The sequence below is a fragment of the Gavia stellata genome, chromosome 11 (genome assembly GCF_030936135.1).
Source record: "Gavia stellata isolate bGavSte3 chromosome 11, bGavSte3.hap2, whole genome shotgun sequence".
NCBI classification, from domain to species: domain Eukaryota; kingdom Metazoa; phylum Chordata; class Aves; order Gaviiformes; family Gaviidae; genus Gavia; species Gavia stellata.
Genome location: NC_082604.1, coordinates 955,589 through 978,641, shown reverse-complemented (window position 1 = coordinate 978,641; position 23,053 = coordinate 955,589). Strand labels below are relative to the sequence as shown.

The 23,053-nt window shown below is 45.4% G+C and overlaps 2 protein-coding genes across 2 annotated transcripts; both read left to right on the top strand.

The window, feature by feature from the left end:
• Positions 1 to 349: 349 nt before the first annotated feature.
• PASK (PAS domain containing serine/threonine kinase) lies at positions 350 to 20,015 on the top strand. Its single transcript, XM_059822808.1, has 16 exons — positions 350 to 521; positions 1,620 to 1,855; positions 2,849 to 3,019; positions 4,393 to 4,533; positions 5,102 to 5,236; positions 5,903 to 6,196; positions 6,537 to 6,640; positions 8,142 to 8,312; positions 9,951 to 10,834; positions 11,510 to 11,691; positions 13,644 to 13,811; positions 14,598 to 14,723; positions 15,324 to 15,458; positions 16,989 to 17,188; positions 18,664 to 18,797; positions 19,800 to 20,015. The coding sequence occupies exons 1-16, from the start codon at positions 350 to 352 to the stop codon at positions 19,961 to 19,963; spliced, it is 3,417 nt and encodes a 1,138-aa protein (XP_059678791.1). The 3' UTR covers positions 19,964 to 20,015.
• A 1,109-nt stretch (positions 20,016 to 21,124) lies between these two features.
• Positions 21,125 to 22,352, top strand: MTERF4 (mitochondrial transcription termination factor 4; the record flags this gene model as incomplete). The annotated part of the gene is made up of 3 exons (XM_059822899.1): positions 21,125 to 21,410; positions 21,485 to 21,669; positions 21,748 to 22,352. Coding segments are annotated over 3 exons (840 nt in total), but the record flags the coding sequence as incomplete, so codon positions are not given.
• Positions 22,353 to 23,053: the final 701 nt, after the last annotated feature.

Here is a 23,053-nt window from a genome sequence, read left to right as displayed (position 1 = left end):
TTTAAAACTAGTAGGAATGGGGAGAGAGTGCCGCCCGGGTGCTTGGTAGCTCTTACAGAAATACAGTGGAGACATCCTGGCGATCACAGGTATCCTACACCGCCGGGGCAGGACAACAGTCAATGGAGTCACCTTTGTGTTACCGACCCAGCCCAGACGTTGGTCCGGGACGTGCAAGAATGAGCAGCAGTCTTGCCCTAACTTCCAGGGCTGTGCTTTGGGTTAGAAGGCGGCGTTACCTGCCAGCGTCCCGAGCGTTAGTGCCTGACTGCAAGGCTGACTGAATTTCTTCTGTTTTCTGTTACAGATGGCGGCTCCCTAGGTGCGGCGTGGCAACCAGAGCATGAGCATGGCGGCCGAGGCTTATAACCCCTCTGAAGGGAGCCTTCTGCCTTCATCAGTAGGCTTAGTCCTTGCTCGCTTGAATGACTCCGATAAACTAAGTAGATCCTACCCCTGGGCCAGCAAGAGCAGGAAGAGTCAGCTCTCTGAACTCTGCCGGCTTAGAGCATCTCTGTCTGGTGAGCACAGTATTTTGAGACTGAGTTCACAGGTCATCAGTGAAGGTGACGTGTTTCAGACGGTTTCAGATCTTCCTCTTCCCATATCCCAAACCTAGAGGCGATAGCAATAAGTAGCTGCCAGAAAGCGCTGGCTCAATAAGCATCTGAGCCGTAGATTGCTGCAGGCTGGGAGAGTTCACAGGGGACACGCTGGATAGATGCTCCGCACTTGTACTTGTCCCTGGGCGGTCTTTATTGGCTGCCGTTGGCACACGCTGCCACCTTGTATTGTTATCTAAAACATGAAAAATTTCCAAATACAGAGAAAGATGTTGTTATACCAGATTCTTTTAGGAGGGGAAGAACTTTGCCGCTTACAATGCGTCCAGATGCAGGTCTCCCTGTTTTATCACAGTGAGCGTATTCATACTTGCGTGCGGTGCATAAATGCAGAGATGTCCTTGTGATGAGTTGTTCATACTGCTTCTTCCGGTACTGCTAAACCTTCAAAGCTGCTTACTGTTACGGGAGTGGAGCGATGGCATTTGGCTGCTGATGCCACTTCCCAGGGAAACATTTTTTACAGGCAGAACTTTTGAAAACTTTAGTAGAATCATTTGGCATTGTGTAACATAAGACATTGGTGTGGGCACAGGTATTTCAGTGTCACGTCTTGTGAACAGTTAATTAACTGGCTTCTGACTAATGCAGTCTTTAATAAGGGCTTGAACACTTACTGTAATTATATTTAATAACAGTTTCAATTTTAACTTGAGAGATTTTACAACCTTTTAAACTCCGTTAACTTAAGTGAAAAATACAAGTTAACTCGTCTGGTTGTATCTTATGGATGTTGGCAATTTTTTTTTTAGCCTACAGACTGAGTTTAATTGTACCAGTGGCTGTGATTCAAAAAGATATGTTTATTAGAATTGTTTCTGTTTTCTTTAGTTTTATTGATTTTATTTTCTCGTAATTTCTTAAAAAATCTAGAAGCATATGTTTTGCGATTACTTGACAGTTGCTTCAGCTCACAACTAATTTTTTTTATTCGTTCCTCTAATACTCCTGTAGTAGACTGTTATAGCTACATAGCTGATCTTTATCTTCTCACAGGGGAGAAATGGAGCTCTTACTGTTTGTCTTCACTGGCAGCTCGTAACATTTGTACCAGCAAAATTGGTAACTCGTGGGCTCAGTGGGATTCTGCCTCTCTCTCCACTTCCATTGGAAGTTCTGCTTCTTGCTCCTTTTTGCATGCCCTCGCCGTGGAGGAATCCAGCCAGCACCTCCCAACTGCTGCACGCAATCCGAACAAAGCCATCTTCACCGTGGATGTCAACACAACAGAGGTATTTGCAGTAGTAACCGCTAAACTAAGCAGGTCGTATCTGGTATAGGTTGTATGACATCAGACAGGCTGCAACGCCTCTTATTCTTATGTCTGTCTGCAATCAGAGCGTCGTGAAGGCATTTTATAGTCTGCTCAAGCTCAGTAGTCTTCTAAAGACTGACAACGCATTTATTTCCATTGCAGGTTGTAGCTAGCAAAATATACAAGACAATAGCAGAAGCATGGATGTCTTGAGTCTTTTTTCAAACAGAAAAAGGGAATAAAGAAGAGTGCAGCTGTGATGTGGCATGAGGGAAGAAAGGAAAAGCAGAATGTGCTTCAAGCCTTCTGTCTGTTAAGTGCCAGCCCTGGGATGGGTTTGTGGTGGCATGAGGTCTCTATCTGCCCCAGTAAATACGCCTTTTGCATTGGGAGGGAGAGAATTTCTCTGTTTCTGTCCTGAGAGTCAATATTAATATAAAACTGAGTACTGAAAACTTTAAAGAGCTGTGCCATTTTTAGCTTGAACTGACAGTTTGGGCTTACCCATCTTAAAGGCATTTAATCCTGACTTGGTCTGTAACACAGGCTTAAGTACGTGGCTGGTGTGATTACTGCATGCCTTCAGGTGTGGATAAAATTTTGTGGTCTGCCCAGGCTTTGCCTCCAAATACAACTTTGTAGTTTTGCCTCCATGGATGTAATTATTTAAACAACACAAGAGGCTGGAACAGGTAGGCAGTTAAAAGAAAGCAGGAAACCTAAAAGGAAAGCAATGTCTCAAACCCTCTTAACCAAGAAGTCGCGTGGGCAAGGGATGTCCTAGAATAAGAAGCTTTAATGAACTGGAGATTTCAGAATTTAAAAGAACCACTCCGTTTCCACCAAGAGGAAAAGGATCTTATACGACATTAAAGCAACAATCTGAGGAGATGATGATCTATTAACAAAACTTACAGCTTTTATTCTTTGTTTTGTTTTGGTGTTTTGGGGTTTTTTCCCGCTTTTCTAGATCCTAGTGGCTAATGACAAAGCCTGCAAGCTGCTTGGGTGCAGTAGTCAGGAACTCATTGGTCAAAAGCTGTCCCGCCTGATATCCAAATCCAGTGAAGAAGAGTGGGAAGCTGTGGGAGAGGAGTACATTGAAACTGATGAATGTTCATTGGTGATTTCAGGAACTGTGGTACGTGAAATGTTCAAGCAAATATTCCCCACCATATACAGTGGTTTTGTTAGCTTTGGCTTGGGATTTTGGGGTCATTTTTTTGATGTTTTCAATATAATTTTCTGGTATATCTAACTTTGTGGGCATCTGGCAATTATGTCATTTGTGGGACTGTTTTGTTTAAAAGTTTGCAGATGTGGGAATTCGAAGGGCAAAAGATGGTTTGGGAGGCATCCGTGAGAGCGTTGCAGCTGCCAACATGTATAGTCATGATGACTTGGCCAAATGAGAACTTAAATGCCATTAGATTTTAAAAAAATAATAATAATCAATACAGATTGCTTAACATGGAAAAACCCATTATGGAAAAGTTCCCAATCGTATGGTCTTTTAAAATATTTTTTAAATTATATTAAATTGCATTGTGCATATTATAAAGTTACAAGTCAGTCAAATACTGTAAAACGCCTGTGCCAAAATGCCCCAGTTGGTGCAAAAGAGTGGAACTGATATTTTCCTGTAGTGGGGTTGTAAGAGAACTGCATGAGAAGTGTCTCAAAATGATTTTTCTTTTGCTGCTGTTGTGAGCTGTCACTGGAAAATATTTGGAAAATGAGCTCATATTCTTCCTAGTGTGTAATTTTTGTACTGAAATTGTCAGCATCTCAGAGCTTGATCTTCTTGAATCCTCAACTGGATATAGGGGGAAAAAAACCCCACCAAGTTTGATTTGGTGAAATCCAGAATTAAAATTAAATGTCTGATAAAGGCACTAATTCTAAACTCCAACCATTCCAAGTACTTTATAGGAGTGTAATTCATAAACCCATTCTGTCAAGATCACACAAAAATGATAAAAGGCTTGATATGAACACTGCAGGTTATAAGATAAATAAACATTTTCTGATTTGAGAAGGATCTCCTCCCGTAAGAAATTAAACTGCTATTTCTGCAGCTGAAAGTAAGAACTATGTTACTAATGCGGACCATTCGTTAGCATCATGGGACATCCCTTAAATAAGGCGTCTCTGAAAGGCACTTCTCACTCTATGCAAGGTATTAGATTCGCACATTTATTATGCTGCAGGAAATGCCTTTAGTCTTCCTGAGGCTGGGAGAGGAGATACAAAAGCAACAACGGCATTTTGTGTATGATCAGTGAATTATTTGCAAACCTTTTCATCTGTATATTAAAGCTGTGCTTCTTCCAATAAAAAGCTAGTAAGTAGTCAAGTAACAATGTTTTTCTAATAATGACGGGGAGATATCTTGGCTCAGTATCTTATTCTTGTTTGAAATTCTTGCTAAGTAACCACAGTCTTAATGATGATTAAATGATGACTAAATCTCTGAATGTAAATGATGACTACACCTCTGAATCCTATGGAAAGGTGGATGTTATAGGACGTCTGAAAGAGAAGATCCCCGTCTCAGTCTGGCTGAGGCGAATAAGAAGCAAGGACAACCAGTGTTGTGTGGTTGTGCTGGAACCAGTGGAAAGACTTTCAGCTTCTGTTTCCTTCAAGGTTGACGTGAGTGTTTTCCTAATGATCACGTGAGACCGCAGTTTGTGAGCATTTATGTGCAAATGAAACGTGTCTAAAAGCCAGTAGGCGTGTTACTATTTGGGAACGTGAAGTGTGTACATAGCACTGCCTGAAACCAGGATTGCACGTGCAGGACCTGTGCGTATCTCCCACGTGGCTCACCTTGATGAGTCTGACAAGTCACATTAAAATACACTGTCTCTCCTCCGAGGACATCTTAGATTGAGCAGTGATGGTTTGGCAGGGGGTTGGATATTCATGGCAGGGGTGCCCTTGTGAAGGGAGCAGCTTGCTGAGGAAAAGTTCTGTGAGGAGCGCTGGACTCCCCCACTTCTCCCATACGGCAAGGGGCAGGCTCTCTGCGTGATAATGTCAGAGAAGTATTGCATTATGCTGTGTCTGCTTTTACTGAGGTAGTTGTATCCACAAAGAGACTGCAGAATGAAACTTCCTGCCATTTGCTTAGGTATTTGCAGAAACTGTTGTTAAAGGATTGAGTGGACTGTGGCTAAAATGCTAAAATTGAAATACTCCTGTAAATTTTCTTCCCAAGGGAGAGATTACATCGTGTGACCTCCTTTTTGCCCATCTCCATGGCTACCCAACATTGGAAGAAGTAGTAGGGCTCCACATAAAGGACCTGATTCCTTCTGTGCAGATCCCTCCTCTAGGCAAAAAAATCCCAAAGGTATAGTATAAGCACCAACCACACTCTTCCCTACCCTTTCCCATTTGGAACACAGGTGCACAGTGTTTTCCCTCCTTATGTAACAGAAGAAAGCCTTTTCAGAGGGAAACGCAAGTCCCCTGAAAAAAGGTATGCTGCTTATTTATGGAGCTGCTGTCTGAATATTTCCTAACTAGGAACGAGACCAAGCTCCGACCCCGAATGTGTCCTGGTGAAAGACACTTTTCTTCAATCCTGGCTTTTTAAGAAACCATGCTGTCTCTGTCAGCTCCCTAAAATTCCTCTGAATTCTTTAGCTGGTTTCAGTCATGTCTGTCTGAGGAGTGAAAGGCTAAAGAATACCCAGATCTTGCAAATGCCATGAAAACGGGCAGCTAGATAGTTGAAAGAGGCCTTATTAATGTCTCATTTGCTGAAAAGCTCCAGCATGGATTTCCCTGGTTGTCATCATCAGGATATTCATACAGGAGTGCAGCGCTGGATTCTAAATCCTTAGAAAACCAGACTTCATTCATTTTAATATTCACAGGATTTTTCTTTTCCTGCTCCTTTTTCCTGAGAACGTTCCTGTGTAATTTTATATGAATACTGAAATAAACCCAAAACATTCAGTTTAAAGGTTTTCTGTTTGGTGGTTTGTGGTTTTTTTTTTTTGCTTTAATTTAGAACCTCAGGATCCAGCGAGCTGTAGGCCGATCCAGAGAGGGTAACATGTTTCCTCTCAGTTTAAAGCTGCAAGTAAGCCTTCTGGAGGAGGACCAAGCGGCAGTGCAGGAAGATGGTGTTCCACAGACAGAAAAAGAAGGCTCTTTCACAGGCTGTCATTACTCTGCTACAGTCACGGTTTTCTCTACCATCAGTGGTCTTATTACTATTGAGTCAGATGGAACCATCAGTGGCGTCAAGGATAGTTTTGCTTTAATGCTCTTTGGCTATGAGAAGAAAGAACTGTTGGGAAAGGTAAGATAGGAGTTTTCATTCCTTCCAAAAGACTGCTATGTCTGGCAGCATATCCATTGGAATTGTAAAGTTGTCTTTTACATTCATTTCTGTCTGTCACAAAACCTCTGTGCTCCATGTGTTCAGCAAGTGAGTTGTAGGATACGCAAATTCCCTTGCTGTAATTGCTAAGTCTTGCAGTGCTGAGGAGCTAGTATGGATTTCAAGTGTATGTTCAGTCACGTGGATCACTTTTGCCTGGCTATCCATGAGAATCAGGTCCACAAACATGGATTGTTAGCATTTGCCCCCAACCTGTGAGAGTCAGCTTAGCTTTATAAGGTTTCATTCTGTATTTTAGAACATTACGTTCCTGATCCCTGGTTTCTATAACAACATGGAGAGAAGCAGTGACTGTTCCTTGCCATCGCCTCCTCTTGACGACTCCACGGGGACAGAGAGCGAGTGCATCTTTGAAGATGTTACTGCCTGCCGTACAATTGGCTCTGGCTGCTGTAACAAAGGTAAAATGAATAGAGATGAGATATTTGCCTATAAACATGGGAACATGCTTTGTAAAAGCAACGTACCTCCATGCAGTTTTTAAATTGGATTTCCACTGTAACCTAAGGTAAACAGAATTGTTCACCTAAGTTTGTGCGTCCCTCTTTGATGCGAAGAAGATGAAACTGAATATCTGAGTTGGAAATTACACTGTTAATAGAGAATGCTTTGTACTTCCCTTTCCCTCCCTCCCTCCCCTGTTAGGATCTCTTGAGTATTTTAAGATGTGTAAAATATAGCTTTTGTGACAGTGTTGCAGCAGAGCTGTAGATACTTAGGACTAATATTTTAAGGGGAAATTCTAATATTCTTCTGAATTGGCTCACGTTGCTGGCTAATATTCAATGTTACGTTGCTGTGGTGTTTCAGTTAGGAGGCATCACATATTCCGCTGACGCAGTTCGCTGCATTTACGAAGAATTTATCAAAACTGTATTACTCTGAATGCAACAGGAATAAACAGAAGCAAGGAAGCCTCATGTCTCCAAATCTGTCTTTCCAGCTAGCTCTGCCCAAAACAGAGAACACAAGCAAGTGCATACCTTCATCTGTATCGCAAGAGATCTTTTATGCTGGTTTTGTCTCCTTCGTTTTGTGGTTTGGGTTTTTTTTTCTGTTTTCTTTTTTCTTTGCTTAGAAATGCACATCTGCGTTGATGCACGCTGCTGGAACAAAGAAGAGTTAGTAGACAGTGTGCAAGTGATGCCTCTAATCTAGGAGTAATTCAGTTCTTCAGTGAGGAAGCATTGTTGGCACTCAGCCTTTACTAAATGGAAGGATTGTTCTAGATTTGAATCTAGATTTGTTCACTCATTAAGACTACTTGGATTACTTCATCTTACAAACTCACGTTTTTCTCTTTTGATCTGTTGTCACTGGGGAAGGAAAGAAGTTCTTATTCTTCCTCTTAAACATGTTTAGAGTCTATACTTTTTTGTCTTGCAATTTCAGTGAGTTATATAAACGCAGTCTAAACTTTTTCATTTTAAGTGTTTGGAATGGGGAGTGTATGTGTGTTTTGGGATTTTTTTTTTTTTTTTTTTTTTGCTTCTGCTATTTATATGACCACTTTATTTCCAGTCTCTGTATGGTCATTGGCCTTTTTTTAGTTCTCTGAACTTCAATCCAAGTAGCTAACCCAGGAGGCTAATACTTGTCCAAGACCTTTGATAGGAAGGCAAATTTTAGCAGCCCTGAAACATTTGGATTCCTGCATGTGATGACTTCTCACGCCAAGGTAGAGTGGAGTGCTCATATTTGGACCACTTTGCCTTAATCAAGTCTTTTATACTCAATTCCTTCGGGATGAGATGGACCAAGGCAGTTCCAAGATTTTTTTTAATCACTGTAGTCTCTGAAAGCTAAATTGGTATGGTTTTTGTTTCTTGTTCGGTACAGACAGCAGCTTCTTGGCTGCATCTTTAGGAAGCCTTCTGTCAAGAGATGAAGAGCAGAAATTGGAACGAAGGCACAAAGATGACAAATTAATACATGATGAGACTAAACAAAAGAGTGGGACCAGTTTATTTTCTACTCCCTCACCTCCTGAAGTGGCATCCACACTGTCTAATAGGTAGGCATTTCATGGACTGCATATTCACTTTGAAAAATGAAGAGCCGTGGTGGCAATCACCAGCAAAAACTGTTTTTTCACTTCTGTGATGTCTGTGGGAAGGTGTAAGAAGAGCGTTCTGCACTTTGCTGTCTTCAGAAGCAGAGCGCTATTTGCAAGACAGGTTGAGTTTTGCCTACCTTAAATTTTTGTTTAGATCTGTACAACCAACAATTGTAAAGTTACAGGAGTTCCATCTCTAAAGGGGACCAAATGCTTCACCCAGGCTAGGGAAGGTAACTAGGCTCTGTCTTTACTAGATCAGAAACAGTGGATGTTTATCTCCTTCCATGGTATCCGCCAGCCGGTGTTGCACTGAAGCCAGGTTACCTGGAATGAATTCTAAATGTTATTCCTTCCCGTGCTTGGTGTAACTGTCAGGTCATCCATTAAAACAGGGTACTGTGTTACTGAAGTCCACCCATTTTTATTGTACCTTTCCAGGTCGTTTTCCTGTTATAAGGTTAGAAGTTCTGCACAAGTACCTATATGATGCACATGGTTTATCTTAAGTCAAATTTTAAGCCTTCCACATTAACAGTTCTAGCCCTCCAAAAATATTTACTGCCCTTTTTAATATATAGACTATTACAGCACAGTTCTTCCTGCTTTTTAAAAAGTCTGGTGGTCTCATTGTTTCCTCGTGTTCTCCTGGGTTTGTCTCTCATATCATAGTTGGATTGTAAGTGCTCTGCTGCATGGATTGTTTTTCTACTCTGCATTTTTACTAATAGAAATGTTTGTAAAATACCTTGTGCTACGGGCTTTGGTGAACCATGGTTAAATTGATGGATGGGGACATCCATCTTCTGTTGGACAGACAAGGGATCTCCTCAGGACTAGAAGTATCCTGCCATGCGTGTCGGCTTTTTGTTGTGGTAAATGATCTATGATATATATTTAGAAATTAAGCTAGAGAAGGAAGTAATCCATAGGGAAAGAGTGCCATTCAAGTGTACCTGCTCTTCTTTGGTCAAGATGGAATTTGTTAGGATTTTGAATGCCTGTGCCAACAGCTTTCTGCCTTTTTCTTTTAAACTTAAAAATAAAACAATTGGTGCAGGTTTTAAAAAGTGAACATAGTAACAGAAGAGTGGGTAATATACAGTATGATGGTTTTCTCATTTTTTTGTCATCATGATACCACTAATAACTTTGAATCCTTGCAGTGAAGACAGCATTGCTACCGATGGGCTGTCAGCCCACCACAGAGAGCCTTACCCTGAAACCGGGCTTGACAGAATCAGAGCAGTGGAACAGTGTAGAACAGTGGAAACTGCAGGATCTAATAATTCTCAAAAGATGCTCTCTGCAAGGCTCTCTCCCACGTCATCTGATTCAGAACAGTTGGGTTTAGGTCAGAACGTGAAGATTCCAGTAAGCAGTAGCGATAGTGCAGTATCTGGTGCATCTGAGACTCGAAATGCCAGTGAGACTAGTATTTTGCCTAACTGATTGAGTTCATCAGCAAGACCTTGAGGAAGTAAATTGCCAGCAGATCTGTAGGTTACTGTATGAAATGCTGAAGCATCAGCACTGCACTGATGCCTGGGGACAAGCTCCTTCAGTAAATGTTGTCTGGTCACCTTTTTGTTCTAGGTTAGAAGACAATGTAGATACCGCACCCTATGGTCCGATTAAACCGCCTTCTGATGTTACTTGTCACTCACCTGGAACACCAACAATAGATGAGCCATGGTCTGGGGTGACACCGGACTGCAGACAAGACTTTCAAAGCCACATGGTTACAGGGCAGTTGTCAAAACCAAACTTGATGTGTGATGCAAAACGTTCTAGCCTCGAGCACATTGCCATTGAAAACTGCCTGCTAAATGATGCTTCATCCTTCTTTGCAAATGGAAGAAATACTACCCATGATGTTTGCTCAGGAAATAAAATGGGTTGCGGTGCTTCTGCAGCAGGAGTTGCCACAACCTCTGAAGATGTTGAAGAATCAGACACTGAGCTGAACTGTGTTTGCTCTGGTCTTGAGGTACTGGCCCTGAATATTGGTGTCAAGGGGAACTCAGACAATTGTTTAGGTATTACTTCAGCTCTTGTAGGAGCATCCCTCTCTAATGCAGCGGACTTGGCTGTAGGCAATATGCTAACTCAGAAAAACAGTGCTTTTACAACTGGACAAGAAAAGCAGCTGTTGAATGGTGTTGCCATAGACGATGGTTCTGGGTGGCTGGCCTCCCGAAGGCATTTAGAAAACTCGGAAGAATCCTCCAAAGCGTTTCTTGAGAAACCTGAAACTCTTGCAGAGGCTGCGGGGGACAACGTCAACAGAAACCCACTGGAAAGCCAAGGTAGTCCTGAAGAAGACTGTCAGTTGCATGGGCAGGAAAATACAGAGATAAAAGTAACATCGACCCCGGTGAAACAAGAAAGAAGACTGAATCCAGCAGCTCCTTTGACCTTGGAGATTCTGGAAGGCAGCTACGCTGGGAATTGCTGTCACAGAGATGGTTCACAATTAAGTAAGTTAAACCTATTTCTCCCCTTCCCAAAACTCTTATCAGGGTGCTCTTTTTCACCCACATTTTTGCAGAAGGCAGACAGTTCTGGTTAGAAGCTCGCAGTGGAGAGGAAGGAAGAAGCTCTAGCATCTAGAAGAAAAAATGGTATTTAAGTCTACTCAGAGAGTGTTAGAAAAGCAGGTGGTGTAAAATACAAAGTTACTAAGAAATTAATCCAGACCAAATAGTCAGAAATGTTCTGAAAACACAATTAAAAGATTTGAACCTGATAACTTTTTTTGAACAGAAAATATAAACTCCATTGTAAAACTTGTATTTAAATTGTGTAATGGAATGTGTTTCGTCCACTCCTTCAGCTGGATTCAGTGGCTTGTTGTATAAAATCCCCAGTTTTATGTAATTTAGAATAACAGTGTGAAATTAATTATCACAATTGGACACTTGACAAAAAATTTCTGCTGGGGGGTGGGAACTATGGAGGTAGCCGCCAAGTATCTCTAGAATAGCTGTGCTTTTGTCAGCCCCTCTGATGATTCCTTACTGAGTAGGTGTTCCCCAAATGAATAATGGACTAATTCACTTTAAGAGCTCAGAAGTTTGTCCTAAAATGCCTGCGGTCTCGTTCAACACTGGAGTTTCATTCTACCATTTTAACTTCCTCACCTGTTTCTACAGGTATACTCTTTGAAGTGAAACGTGTAGAACTGCAGGACCCTGCCATACTTTTCTGTGTCTGGGTGGTGAAAGACCTTCTACAGAGCCAGAAAGAGGCTGTAGCAAAGACTCAGCTTTTGCTCTCCAGTCTAGCAAGCTCTGCCCAGTCTATTGCAGATCTTTCTACACATAGTCTCGGAGAAGTAAGAAATTCTACCATTGTGTAATATTCAGTATGTCTCTCCTTGTTTGAGTGTTAAGCTGAAGCTAAAGTCGAAGTTTTTCAAATTAAAATAATTTCATGAGGTGGTGGGTGGATATTGCTATTTCTTTGTTTCCCCATCTTTATGTCAAAAGAAACGTTTCTTTGCTGCAAAAAGGACAAACTGCTATCTTCTAATGTTTTGGGTAGTATGTGTTTGGCTTAGTGTAGTTACCTTTCCAGTCTGAACGATGAAAGCACCTAATTTTAAATTCGTTCTTAGGCTGGTTTAAGTACATCTACAATAGAGTTTTGCACCACTGTGGTGAGATTAATTTTTAAATCAGTGTAATCACATTGGCACCAATGACACAGTACTATTAAAGGAAATACTAGGCTGAAAATTTTCCTCGACTGACTTGTGTCAACAAAAGAAGACTGTGGTTTTTAGCTGCCTCCTGAGAAGCTGCAACCGGGATGGTGTACAGAACACTCACACCGCATAGCTGAACAGTGGGTCCATGTCAGTGCCATAAAACCCAAACACGGAACTGCTCAGGCCTGCATTTTAGTTAGCAGTGGGATGTAAAACTGGCGGTACTTTGATCAAGGCTGTAGTGGGAAATAGTATCTTTGATCAATTGAAATAGGTAGTGGTGATCTTCTAGATCCCTTGAGTAAACGTATGCATTTCCCTAGATCTTACATAGCTGGATTTTGTGATGACCTTAACAGAGAAGTACATACATGTGTAGATATCACATGTCTAACATGTACAGTGGTGACAGTTCCAAACTACAGGAGACTCTAAGGAGCTGCTGTTTATTGAAACACACTGCAGATTAGACATGTAGTTTCCCCTCCCCTGCCTCGCCTTTGATCAGTGAGCTGGGACCTGAAGTAGATATTTGAGTGAAAAGCTTGGCTATTGGCAAAACTTGCTATTTGGAATATTTTTTATGAGACGCTTGTGAGCTGAGTAGTAAGGTGGCTCTTGTTTTCCTTTCAGAAAATCATCTTCCATGTACGTGCACATGTATGTTGAAATATAAGCAGTTCTGATCATTTCATGTATAACTCCAAATTCCACTGTTCAAAACAAATGCCCCGTGAGATTTGCTGTGTTTCCTCTTGGTATGGAATCCTGCGTGTATCATAAAGACGTGTATGTCAAAGACGCCATCTTTGGTGGAGAAACCTAATAATCGCCGAGACAAACAACCCCAAGCCCTATGCTCAGAGCAAGAAAAACTTCTGTTGTGTTTAATTTCTCCTGCGGTGTTGCAGGCCTTGGTAGGAAGGCATGTGATGTTTCTTTACTAGGGATTTTACTGGGGTGTTAAAATTTCAGAGGGTATGCCTTGAACTTGTTTGCTCTTCGCGTCTGCTAAGAGACCAATCTACAGAACTAAAATGCTATCTTACCAGAAAGTTTGGTAAACACTGATAATTTAATCTCTTTTATATATTAACTCTTTTTAGGTTACCGAGGCAAATAGAAATCGCCAAATTTATAGACAGGGCTTAAAGCAGCACCTTCTTAGTTCTGTCCATCTGGAATAGACTTACCTGGGAAAATTACAACACTGAAAGTAACCTACCTTGTATTCGTCAAATAAAATTATCATTTGGTGATAGACCACAATGAATTCATTTTCTTGCTTGCTCAAAGAATTTTGTACGAGCATCTAAGGTGCATATGCTTCCGTTTTCTTTACCTTTCTCTGAATTAAGCAGTATTTGTAGCTGCTGAGAGCTGACTGTTGACTTAACTTGTCTCCTATGACGATGGTTACGTCAACATACAGTTCTTGCGATCAAAACCAAAGATCACTCCTTCTAGCTATTCTTGCAGACGTGTACTTTCTTCTCAGTATTTACTTCATTTTATAAACATGATTCTGTGGCTTGCTCATTTTTTTTTTTCTTGCTATTTTTTTTATCTGTACCTAGGCCAGCAGATCAACTTCACTTTTTGAGAATTCCCGAAGAGCTGAAGAGCTTGAAGGATTAAGGGCATGTGAGGGCGAATACGCAAAAAATTACAACACTCTCAGTCTTATTGGCAAAGGATCTTTTGGCTTTGTCTGGACTGCCAGGGGCAAGAAAGATCACCAGGAGGTTAAATATTTCTTTTAGATCTCATTGCGATAATTATTTAGGATGAAAATTGAAAGGTTAGAATGTTCATATTCTGTCAACACTACACTATTAAAAGCTGCTCTTTGGTAGTTTGGCGTTTTCCTTTGTTTAAACAGAAGTTTGAAATCGCTCACCTCATGGGAACAGGACAGCAAAATGTTTGCACTGATGTAGTATATGAACTGTTACCTAAGGCCACAGGCGCAGAATGGGACTGACCACGTAGCTAATTTAACCTGTTGAAAGAAGTATACATTAAGCTTAACAGAATTACAGGTTTTAATCTTCCGTTACTAAAGAGAATGACAAACTTCAAAGTCTTTATCATGCCATGACTCAAGAATGCAGAGTAGACATGTTGAGGTTATGGGACCCTTCTCTTTATCAGCAGAAGTATTTTGGGTGTTGAGAGGCAAGCTCTGGTGTTTCTCTGCGGGGATGTTAAGTGCTCGTTTCCCTCCACTGTGCCCCTATGCCAGAAGTCACCACTGCTGTAAATTGGGTTGATAAGAGAGCTGGCCTGTCAAAGCCTTTGGAATTCAGAGCATTGATAAAAAGAAAATAAATATATTCCCTTTCTGTCCATCGCTTGGCTTCTAGGACTAAATTAGTTTAAATAGGCTTAAAGATACTATAAGCAATGCACATTGGCTTACTTCCCTCCTGCTAGTGATACAACTCGCTAACATTTTTCCTGGAAATTAACTTACCAAACGCTTAAAGCCATACTTTTGCAGGTGATGCTGAATGCTGTTGTCTGTGTAGGTTGTCGTAAAGTTCATCTGGAAGGAGAGGGTGCTTGAGGACTGCTGGGTAGATGATCCTGATCTGGGGAGAGTTACTCAAGAAATTGCAATCCTGTTGAAGCTGCAGCACCCCAGTATCGTTAAGGTACAGTGAACTCGGAGCAAATGCAGTTTGAACTGCATCGGATGGTTCCTTCGAATACTTGGTGTCTCGTGTTCCTCTTCAGGAGTGAGGAAGTGTCCTCTGTTAAATCTACCTTTTCAGGCAAGAAAGGAACCTACCTATCCTGCTTTGTTTTGGAGGGTATGCTACAGCAGACTATCGCGTGCTTTGACACTTTTGCCCCAAACAATTGATGTAAACGTAGATCTGAAGCTGTGACTAACAGAAAAAAAGTCTATACGTTATTTCAAGATAGGATGCATATCTTGGAAGGGTGATGATCTGAACATGTGTTAGTTCAGCAAAGAATCTGGGTACATATCTTAATTCCTGTTCTTTGTTTTGGGGTGGTTGGTTTTGTTGTTCAGGTTTTTTTCCCCCAGAAAGATAATTCCTCTTGGTTTTAATTCTGCTCTCAGTTTTAATTATGCTGTCTTTTCAAGAAACATTTGTGCTCAGTGAAATGAGACTTCAAAGATTATAATACACGTTGATTAAATCTCCAAGAGGAGAGCAGTGTTTGGTTAAAAAAAAGGCAGTTTGAGGATGAAGCACATGATTAAAAAAGTCTGTTATTTATAGGTGCTGGATGTATTTGAAAATGAACACTTCTTCCAGCTGGTGATGGAGAAGCACGGATGTGGTCTGGATCTCTTTACATTCATTGATAATCAGCCCAACTTGGACGAGCCGTTAGCGAGCTATATATTCAGACAGGTGAGAGCTGGGAATGTACAGTTGCTACATGCAGGTAAGATTTGGTTCATATAAGAACCAGGACCCTATTTCACTCAAAAGAACTGCTGACTAGTCAGCAGGCATACTGAATCAGAGTCATAATCAATACCTGCAGAACTTTTCCTCGTTATTCTGTAGGGCCGATTTCTAGCTAATTGAAATGCTACCTGCAGAAACCTCTTCAAGGTTTACTTAAAAACCCATAACAAAGAAACCTTTACAGGATCTCACCTCATATGAGGATTTCCTACGGAGCCATCGCCTCTTGGCTGCAATTGTAGCAGCACACCCCCCCTGTCACCAGGACACCCATTCGTGTAGCAGTCACATTTCCTCTGTGGGAAGAGGAAAGCGCACGGAAGTTGCCCCAAGCCTCGCTAAAAGCCACGCTTTTACTTAGATCAATGTTTGTTTTAGATTGGTTATGGGGGTAAGGGGCTCTCCTCTTTTTAAGGAATTGAAAATCAAGACATTATCTTGAAATTTAACGTGGCATAATGCAAAACAACTCAAGGTAGTTTACTGCGAGTCAGAAGCTTGCCTGAGAGCTGAATTGTCCTTTGTTCATTGACTAACTGTTAACCGCAACAGCAGTCCCCAAGTAATTCCCCCTCATGTATTTAGGAGTAAATTCCTGGCTCTAAGGTATGCAAGAATTACTGTGCACGTGGTAACCCACCGCTGTGTCCACACTCCCGTCGCCTGGGGTGCTGATGGAAGGTGGCAGCCGTAGCGCTGCACCTTCTCTGCCTCCGCTCTGCAGCGTGCAATCACAAATACGGTCCCTTTAGACTTCTGACAGATTAGCCCTTTTCCTAAACCAACCTTGAGTTTCTAGGGGCACTTTCTTACTTCAGACTTGTACAGTATTTCTCTGCAGAGGGAGCTTTGTATTATAAATAGAAACTTTTCTCCCTCAGCCATCTGCGCTTCTTGCTCAAACGTATTGTGGTAGGGACCACGATTGTCTCCAAGGTGATAGAATTTTGATGCTGTTCTTAATTATGGCACTGTAGCATGAATCGTGCAGAAAGAAGAATGGAATTTAGGAGTGACTATTATTTATGTCAAACGTCACCCTGAAATGCTTTGTCATCCTGCAGTATCGAGGCACACAGTAATATCCTTCTGGAGAAATCAAAGGACCCTCCAAATGAAGCTGGGGTAAAAATAGAGTAACCTGCAGGATTGCAACAGTAAGCTCTGATGCTTCGAACCAAAAAAACAAGCACATCGTGACTATAGCTTGCCATCTTCCTGTGCGTTTGTGAGAGGAAAGGAAGCGAAGGCTTTTTTAAGTCTCTCTCCCAAGAGCGTTTTAACACCCACTGCAGCAATGCTGACAGGCGTGCCTGAGTTTGTTTCCAGTTACCAAAATTAGGATCTGTATCTTGTTTATATAGTGTCAAAACAAGCCAAAATGTGGCTATCGGAACTCTGTGATGCCAAGTAGACTGTCCAGAAGGACACCTCTGTGTGGTAACACCTAGTTCTTTCCTCCTCTTTCAGCTTGTATCAGCTGTTGGGTATCTCCACTGTAGAAATATCCTTCACAGAGATATCAAGGATGAAAACATTGTCATTGCTGAAGATTTCACAATTAAATTAGTGGACTTTGGTTCAGCCGCCTACCTGGAACCCGGCAAATTGTTTTATACCTTTTGTGGGACGATCGAATACTGCTCACCAGAAGTGCTGTCTGGCAAACCGTATGTCACCCTCTGAAAAGTAATTTTTGTGTCCGTCGCACCAAAAAAAAATGCGTGTGCAGGGCTGGAATAGAGAAGCCAAGCTGCTTTGCCATTGGTGCTCCGCTAGAGTATCTAACCACAGAAAACTGCAGTGAGATTTAGGGCACTGCAGTGACAGAAATTACTGGTAAATGTTTGAGTGCATATAAAGTAGGGCACTGTGGTGACAGAAATTATTTGTAAAGGCTCGAATACGTACGAAGCTGTTTCGGACTAAGTCTGTTGACAGGCTTTCTTATTCCGGTCAGCTGTTCTGCAAAGCCTTGTACTAATGTCTGTCCTACTGCAGAGCTGAGTTTAAGAACAAGCCTATGATTTTAATTTCCCGACTGGATGAGTTCTGTTGTGACTTGAATGTGTCCTTTTTCCTTAACCTTTCGTAATACGTACATCAGCTCACTACCCTTCTCTTCAAACGTGCGTCTGAACACGCTGATGTGCCTCTACTAAAAGCTGCTCTTCTAGAGAGGCGGTTTAAGCAAGTATTGCCGTGTAGCATCTGCTCCTTACCGTGGCTGCGTTTTGTACTCCCCCTGCTCTCATCTCATCTGTTTCCTTCTTTCCTACTTGCTTTCCTGTACTGAATTTTTGCAGTTTGGTCATTGTTTATCTCCCCATTGAATTTCATTTATTTTTTTGTGCTCCTCTGGACTCACGGTTCTTCCCTTGCAGCTTGTCATGCTGCTATCTCGGATGCGCTGCCCCCGTCTTAGCTGTTTTTTCCCTACTCTCTCCTCTCGGAGTGCTCTTTAGCTGGAGGCTGGCAGTCTCATACCCGCTCCCGCAGGGAAGCCTTACCATCACAGGGTGGTAAACATTAATTGTACCTACAAGTACATCGCCTTGATCTCATTTCACAGCCGTTTTCATGGGTCCTTCAGGCAGCTCCTCTTAACGGGGCGGGGCGGGAAAAGCTATGCGAGGAGGAGAGGAAATCCCCACTGGGAACTAGGTGGAAGCTGAAGCAGCGCTGCCCTGGGAACTCAGCCCGTTACTGTGTGAAGAAACTGTCTCTTTCCCTCAGATGGAATCGAGATAGTTAATATTTATTTCCAAATAACTTTTGTTTTGAAAGGGATGGGAGGGGGCAAATGGGATTCCACTGAAGTGTCCGATCTTCTATTTAAAGATCTACTTGATAGTTTTGGCTTATGGGGAAGAAGGAGGCGGCTTAAGTTCTCTTATCACCAGCTTACACATGTGGAAGTCTGGGTGCGTATTACACATGCTCAGCAACTGAAATTGGTTGGCTGATCTTTGATTATTTTTTCTTTCATGGAGAAGGATCCTGCAGACTCCTCAAAAACACGCGAGAACCTTACTAGAATTCTCACAAACTTCCTATGTTAAAAATTGGAAATAAGGGCTATCAGCTGCCTTTTTTCTTTTTCGTTGCTTTAGCACGCAATCACGGATTTGCAATCTCTGCATAGGTACCACGGCCCTGAGCTGGAGATGTGGTCGCTTGGTGTCACCCTTTATACCCTCGTATTTGGAGAGAATCCCTTCTGTGAGCTGGAGGAAGCCATGGCAGCCGTCCTGAACCCTCCTCGGCCTGTGTCAAAAGGTGAATTTTTTGCTTTTCTAAAGGAGCAGATCTCGCGGGAAAGCATGAGCAGTATTTATTCCCCAGAAAGAAAGGGGAAGACTGGAAAAATGCTTCCACATGTGCTCTGCAATCATTTTAAAAGCAGCTCGCTGAAGCAGAGTCATCCCAGGTATCCTTCTCGGCCAAGTTCTGCAGTTCTTCATGCCTACGATGAACACAGTCATCTGACGTACGTTTTATTAGATTCCAATTCTGGGCCTCCCGCTTATTATGATGACTCAAACCTATCAGCTTGTCAAGCTTCAGTGGGGTTTATACCTGAGAAAACCAGAACAAATAATGGGAAGGTTCACTCTAGTAGATAACTTTAAGATCGATAACGGCACTCTTGTAACTCTAACGCAAGTTTTATCTCGCTTGAACTCTTGCCAATCCGTGCCATGTTACTTTTGGGATGGACGATACCGTGTCAGCTTACAATTTCTGAATGAATTGTATGGCTTGACCTCACAGGAAAAATACATTGGCCTTGTTTTCCGTTGGAGGTAGAGAAAACTAATTGCGTGTCAGGGTAGAGAAATCTTCATCATCAAGTTCTCTGGGGTCCCTGGGAGCACTGCGGCGTCAGGGTGCTGCGACTGACCGGTAAATTCTCGAAGCTTTCCCTGAACCCTGAGCGCACCTTTAGCCAGAGATCAAACACGGGATGATGACTGCAGGATGAGGCTGGGCTTGGAGACAGTGAGTCAGGGTTGTCTCTGTGACCTCAGCTTCTACTTCTGTCCTCTGCATGCCACAACTCTGCTCTCCGTCCTCTGTTTTCACAACCTGGAAATCTCAGATCCGTTCCCAGAGCCGAGCACGTGTCACCAAGACTGTGGTAGAACAGTGCTGCGCAAGGGATTAACGGGCAGGATTTGTAATCAAAATCTGCATCCTTTCAATATAGGCCATGTCTTGCATTCCCAGCGTGCCTGAAGTACAGCCTGAGCCGTTCCTCTTGCTGCTGTCTCTCCCCAGGTCTCATGAATCTCATCGCTGGTCTTTTGCATCCTGTTCCAGAGCAGCGCACACCTCTGGCGGTGTTAGTGGAGGACGGTTGGCTGAAGCAGCCTGTGAACCTGGGTGATTATACCTGGGAGGAGGTATACACCTCTGCTGAGACGGGTGAGACGTCGTTCTGAAGGCTTTCCGCTCCACCCGGGGCCTGCCAAGCACGCAGGCGTGATTTGTAAGAGAAGACTGAGCTGCGGTTAGCAAGATCCTTCTCCTCGCAAGGTCCCTGCTGACACCCAAAGGTGCTCGGTTTGAAGATACGCCTGTTGACCCACAGACCTCTGGTTCCCCCCTCACCATTGACCTTTCTCTCTAGAAAACAGCAGGTTCAGAAGCAGCTCTGGTGAGCGCGCCCACGGAGCCAGGCCACCGGCTCCTCGTGCCGAGGGGCAGCCGTGCTTGAACGCTCCCCGCTGAGAGCGCGCCGGTCCCGGCTGGGAAGAAGCAGCTGCCGTGGATTGCCCGGGCCAGGTCTGGGTCATCCCCCCATCCCTCTCCCCCCTCCCCATGGAACGATAGGTCCCTTCCTGCGGGACACATACTGTCGCCCAAGAACCAACGGGAATTAATTGTAAGCGCTTCACTCTTGTGGAGAGATTGCCACTGCTTCTCTCTCGCAGAAGGAGCCGGTGCTCAGCACTGAGCTGTCGGCAGGGCAGCCTTGAGCGGCTAAGCCTGGGCACGCGTCCTCTGGGAAAGCTTCTCGCTAATATGTGTTTGTTTGCTCTTATATGGGATGTGTTTTAAAGCTGCGAGGCAAAGATATTTTCGTAACTGGGAATGTATTTTTATTGGCTGTGTTTTACTTTTTATATGTAGTTTCAGTGTTTCTGGAAAGTGAGTGAATAAAGGCCTTCACATGGTTAACTGCCCTCTGCCTCTTGTTCGGAGTTTGTGTGCACAAAGAGGCCTTGAAGCAGACACGGAGCTGCACGCGGTGGGCTCCTCCTCCCTTCTCTTTGGGGCAGAGGCCTCTCCATCTCCAGGCAAACACTCCGCCATGGGGGTGAGGCAAAGATGGGGGAAAGAAAAACCCGCTTCACTACGGAGAACTCTAAGCACTTCACCCCACCGCAGCGGGGCCAGCTCCGCCGTGCCTGCCCGGGCCCCGCCACCACACGCGCAGGCGCTCGGGCCTCAAGCGCTCCCGGCCCCGGGGGCGGAGCGCGGCTGCGGGCCCCCCCCCCCCCCCGCGGCTCCTCCCCGCGGCGGCCGCGCGGCGCCGGACCATGGCGGGGCGGCTGCTCCGCGGCTACGGGCGGGCGGCGGCGGGCTGGGCCCCGCTGCCCCGCGCCCTCCCCGCCGCGCCCGGGCTCTTCCCCCGCCGCGGCTGCGGGGAGACGGCGGCGCTGCGGACCATGGGCTTCAGCGAGGAGCAGGCGCGGCGGCTGCTGGGCCTGCAGCCCCGGCTCGGCCCGCAGCGCCGGGAGGCGGCGGCGCAGCTGCTGCTGCTGCTGGGGCTTAGCGCCGAGGCCGCCCTCGGCCTGCTGGAGCGGAGCCCGGCGCTGCTGCGGATGCCGACGGAGCGGCTGCAGGAACGCGCCGAGGAGCTGCGGCGCCTGGGGCTCGACGGAGGTAGGGCGGCGCGGCGGGGAGGCGGGGGCGGCGGGGCCCGGCGCCGGCCGGTCCGCTCACCCCGCGGTCCGCAGGTCAGCTGCGGCGGGCGGTGGACCGCTGCCCGCAGCTCTTCACCTTGCCCCGGAGGAGGATGGCGGCGGCGGTGCGGCTGCTGCGGGAGCGGTGCCTCTTCACGGCGGAGCAGCTGAGGGAGGTGCTGGGGACCTGCCCCGCCGTCCTGCTGGAGGAGCCGCGCCGCCTCCACCACCACTTCCAGGTGAGCGGGGACCGCCCCGGGGCCGGCGGTGCGGTGCGGGGCCGGGGCCGCGCCTGGAACACCCTCTCCCTCCCGCAGTACGCGTACTTCAGGATGGGGGTCCAGCAGAAGGAGATGGTGAAGGCCCGGCTTTTCCGAATGCCCTTTGCCGAGCTCAGGAACCGGCACATCTTCCTGGAGCGCCGGGGGCTCTACCACACCCCGTACAAAGGCCAGACCCAAACCAGCAACCCCAAACTGAAGGACGTCCTCCAGCTCCCGGAGAAAGCCTTCCTGGCCAGCCTGGCCCATGCCACGCTGGAGGAGTACGAGGTCTTCAAGAAGCTGCTGGCTCGAGAGGAGGAGGAAGAAGAGAAGGAGGAGGAAGAGGAGGATGACCACGATGAACTGTACACAGACGGAGAGGAAGACTTGGACAGCGAAGAAAGTAAAGCAGCGCGGGAGTGAGGCGGCGAGGCTTCAGGGTGCCTGAGCCCTCCCGTGCTGGCACACTCCCTGGCCCCGCTGCGCTCGTGGGTGCTCTGGGCCCCCACCCCGCACAGGCACGAGCCGTGGTGGCTGCAGGACCCGCTCGCTGCGGGGCGTGGGAGCCCACGTGTGGGACCCCACTGAGGTGCAGCAATAAAGCCCATAATACAACAATAACCCTCATTCCTCCTCATTGACCAACTGCTTTAAAAAATATCCAGTTTCCATAAAGTGTTTTTATTTTAAAAAAAAAAATCAAACCAAAATAACTAATTACTTTCCAAGACTAGGTTAAAACCTTCTGGCTGCGTTACATACTGCGCTGGCTGTGGGGTGGGAGGTGGCGGGCTGCTGTGCTGGCTCACAGTGGGGCCACGCTTTCCGGACAGGCCCCATGACGGCGCTGGCTGAGCCCAGGGGCTGCGCTGAACTGGGACTGTCCCACAGCAGGGCCGCCTCCACCTTCGCAGCCCGCGTCGGCGCTGGTCTCGTGGCTGACGAGGCAGGGGTGCAAACGCTTTCTGCCCAGAGCCCCAAAACCCCTCGCGGATAGCGGAGGATGTTCTGGCTTTCCCCTGGCTCTGCTCTTCCAGGCAAGGGCCGGTGTCTTCTCAGGCCGGGGGGGACGCAGGGCTCCTGTGCTCGCCTTGCAGCAGGGCGGCTGGAGCAGGATCAGGCAGCCTTGGAGGAGAACGAGGCGTGTCCATCTCCGACTGATTCTCCTCTGGCAGCAGAGCTAGAGCTCGTGTGGGAGGGGATCATCGCGCTGGTCGTGGCTTTACATCGTCCCTGCTGCTCCCAGGCCGCTGCCAGATGCCTCGGCAGCCGCTCCTCCAGGCAGAGCGCTCCGACGCTGCTCCTGGGAGGGAGAGGGTGCTGCCAGGAACCCTGAAACGCTTGGGCCTGTTCTGCTCCC

What these genes read in the sequence shown, in the direction of transcription:
- PASK (XM_059822808.1), top strand. Translation starts at nt 350, where the DNA reads ATGGCGGCCGAGGCTTATAACCCCTCTGAAGGGAGCCTTCTGCCTTCA. An exon ending in TCCACGGGGACAGAGAGCGA is followed by an intron (nt 6,641 to 8,141) that starts GTGCATCTTTGA and finishes CGGTACAGACAG; the next exon opens with CAGCTTCTTGGCTGCATCTT. An exon ending in CAGAGATGGTTCACAATTAA is followed by an intron (nt 10,835 to 11,509) that starts GTAAGTTAAACC and finishes CTGTTTCTACAG; the next exon opens with GTATACTCTTTGAAGTGAAA.